We start from the raw sequence: 2,446 nt of genomic DNA on the forward strand, positions 1-2,446 counted from the left end.
TCGTCACCAATATGCTACCGCCATACCTACGTTGATTTGATACTCGTAAAAAATCTATAACTACCACAACACGAGCATTGTAATATACAATGTACTGAAGCTATTGATATATGTGATATATTATTTACTTTGGATTACCTCACAATATGGCGCTATGTTAATATTGGAGTTTCACCCTAGTGATATGAAAAACACTAGTGAAAAAACATATTTCACGACTACTACAGGCGGTGAATATCGTGTTTTTCACCGAGTTTTACGCCACTTCACGTAAAACGGGTCGTGAAACTTCATTATATATGATTATAAAGGGGTATAATAAAGGGATACTTATAAAGGCGAACGAGACGACAGCAGCATACATAACGCCATCTCAATGCATGATGATAACACATTAACACTTCTGAACGTCACTTTCCTCGAACATCAAGACCAGCGTGAGAAGAAAATATTCACATGGTCAACTACATGTGTTGGTGATAATATGGAAATCCTGGGAGGAAATTTTAGGAAATTCTCATTGGTTTCTGTACACTTCCACCCGAATTTGCACGTAAACTCCTGTAATTAGTGAGGAAACTCCTAAGCTCAGCTGAGGGAAGCGACACTGATCAAGACTATTTTGACCAAATGCCTCAAAAGTCTACATTCTAACACGATGTCGTCGCGAGCGAAAAATTCCGGATTCGTGCATAATCGTTCGCTCACTTCGATAGAAGGTCCAATCCACTCATCATAGTAGCATACGAGGTAGTCCCAGCATTCACGATACCAAGACCGTCAGTGAGCAGCCACGCCACTGGGTACAGCGATAGTGTCACCACCGTCAAGTCGGCTATCAGGCGGAACCTGCTCACCAACAACAACCATCTGAATTTCGTGGCGCGTGACGCTGACCCACCTCCCAGCGAGCTCTCTGTCACCATGACTTTTACTAATGTCTCTCAAGCGACATCCGATATACCAAATCAACGGTACCACACCAAAGCCCAAACTCGTCGTGTAGAGGGCAGTCTTGGCCCACCACGGTGAAGTCAAGAACAATGAACCTAACACGACAACAACAACCAATAGGAAAAAGAAGTAAAAGGAAACTCCTACCAAACTCCCCACCAACCCATACAGTGTTAGCTATCAGCGCTGGCACTATCGCCTTCACTCCTGCGCCACTCATGAAGCCCGCATTGACGAGCATAAATGACGAACTAAATGAGACACTTCCAGGTACAACAGGATGATCAAAATTTCCACATTCTTCTTACCACTACACATGGCCGTAGGCGCTACACTGAAGTGACAAAACCCGTCAGAAAGCATCGAGGGTTCCTCATAAATGTTGTATACACCTTCTCCTAGCTGCGATTAGACTCCCCGACTGCGATGAACTATATATTATGGCTCGCCTTAGTATAGACGGAAAATTCCTACTGTAATAGCACCGATTTGATATGCAAATGTGTGTTATTTTGTAGGACAAATGATAGTGAACAAGTTGTCGCTATCATCACAGTTCCACACGGGTATTCTCATCATCACAATACATGTTCATAGCCATCGTTACACTGTATATGCGATATATCCCAACATCAATTCCAGCCAGTCTCGCCACATTTGCATATCAAATTGACACGCACTATATAGTCCTTAATACGCATAACACACTAGTAAGCTTATCAGCGTATAAGGCCTTGGCATACTACGCGAATATTCACCCAAGCAGTCAACGCCCATCGCTCACCTCACTATCCATTCTATGTACTTAGCGGGCACCAACGATACCATATGATGACCGATCAGAGTCGTACCACTCAACACAGGCGACAGCGACACCAACTAAAGAGGGATAATTTCATGGCGCGTGACGCTGAGCCTACCTGAGCTAGATACCCACATGCTGTAGTAGCAGTGACAGCGGCCGCCATGTAGTACACCGGTCTGCCGCTCCCAACCGGTACGGACTTCCCACGCCGTATGAACCCAATAGAAGCTGAGGAGAACACAAATTTCCAACGACATTTCTCTAAAGTTTATGAAACGCTTTATCAGTGTGGAGGGAAATATGCACATTTGTCGGTGACAATATGAAAATTCCATGACGATGATAACACAGTAACACTTCTCAACGTCACCTTCCTCGAATATCAAGACCAATGTGAGATGAAAATATGCACATGGTCAACTACATGTGTTGGTGATGATATGGAAATTCTAGGAGGAAATTTTAGGAAATTCTCATTGGTTTCTGTACACTTCTACCCGAATTCGTATATGAACTCCTATACTTCGTTCGGAAACTCAGGTGAGGAAAGCCAACATATATTCCAACACTGCGATGCATTTAACCATCCTTAACCCTCCGACGGCATTCTAGACGATATCAAGAATTAATATGGCTATCACTCTTATGGGTAGAGCAGTACACTGAAGTTTCACCCGTTTCACATAA

The 2,446-nt window shown here is 43.5% G+C and overlaps 2 protein-coding genes across 2 annotated transcripts in view; both read right to left on the reverse strand.

Annotated features, from left to right (window-relative positions):
* The window catches only part of Pmar_PMAR004732 (hypothetical protein), a gene marked incomplete at both ends in the record, with an annotated part of 1,424 nt that extends 229 nt beyond the window's left edge, over window positions 1-1,195 (reverse strand). Inside the window, 3 exons of the mRNA XM_002785038.1 lie at window positions 709-849; window positions 902-1,049; window positions 1,102-1,195. Of these exons, the coding sequence (XP_002785084.1) occupies window positions 709-849; window positions 902-1,049; window positions 1,102-1,195 (383 nt within the window). The remainder of the gene's footprint in view (window positions 1-708; window positions 850-901; window positions 1,050-1,101) is intronic.
* A 564-nt stretch (window positions 1,196-1,759) lies between these two features.
* Window positions 1,760-2,446, reverse strand: part of Pmar_PMAR004733 (major latex allergen Hev b, putative) — a gene marked incomplete at both ends in the record, with an annotated part of 1,354 nt that continues 667 nt past the window's right edge. The window contains 3 exons of the mRNA XM_002785039.1: window positions 1,760-1,833; window positions 1,892-1,987; window position 2,421. Of these exons, the coding sequence (XP_002785085.1) occupies window positions 1,760-1,833; window positions 1,892-1,987; window position 2,421 (171 nt within the window). The remainder of the gene's footprint in view (window positions 1,834-1,891; window positions 1,988-2,420; window positions 2,422-2,446) is intronic.

Source organism: Perkinsus marinus (assembly GCF_000006405.1).
Source record: "Perkinsus marinus ATCC 50983 genomic scaffold scf_1104296934246, whole genome shotgun sequence".
Taxonomy (NCBI): Eukaryota; Perkinsozoa; order Perkinsida; family Perkinsidae; genus Perkinsus; species Perkinsus marinus.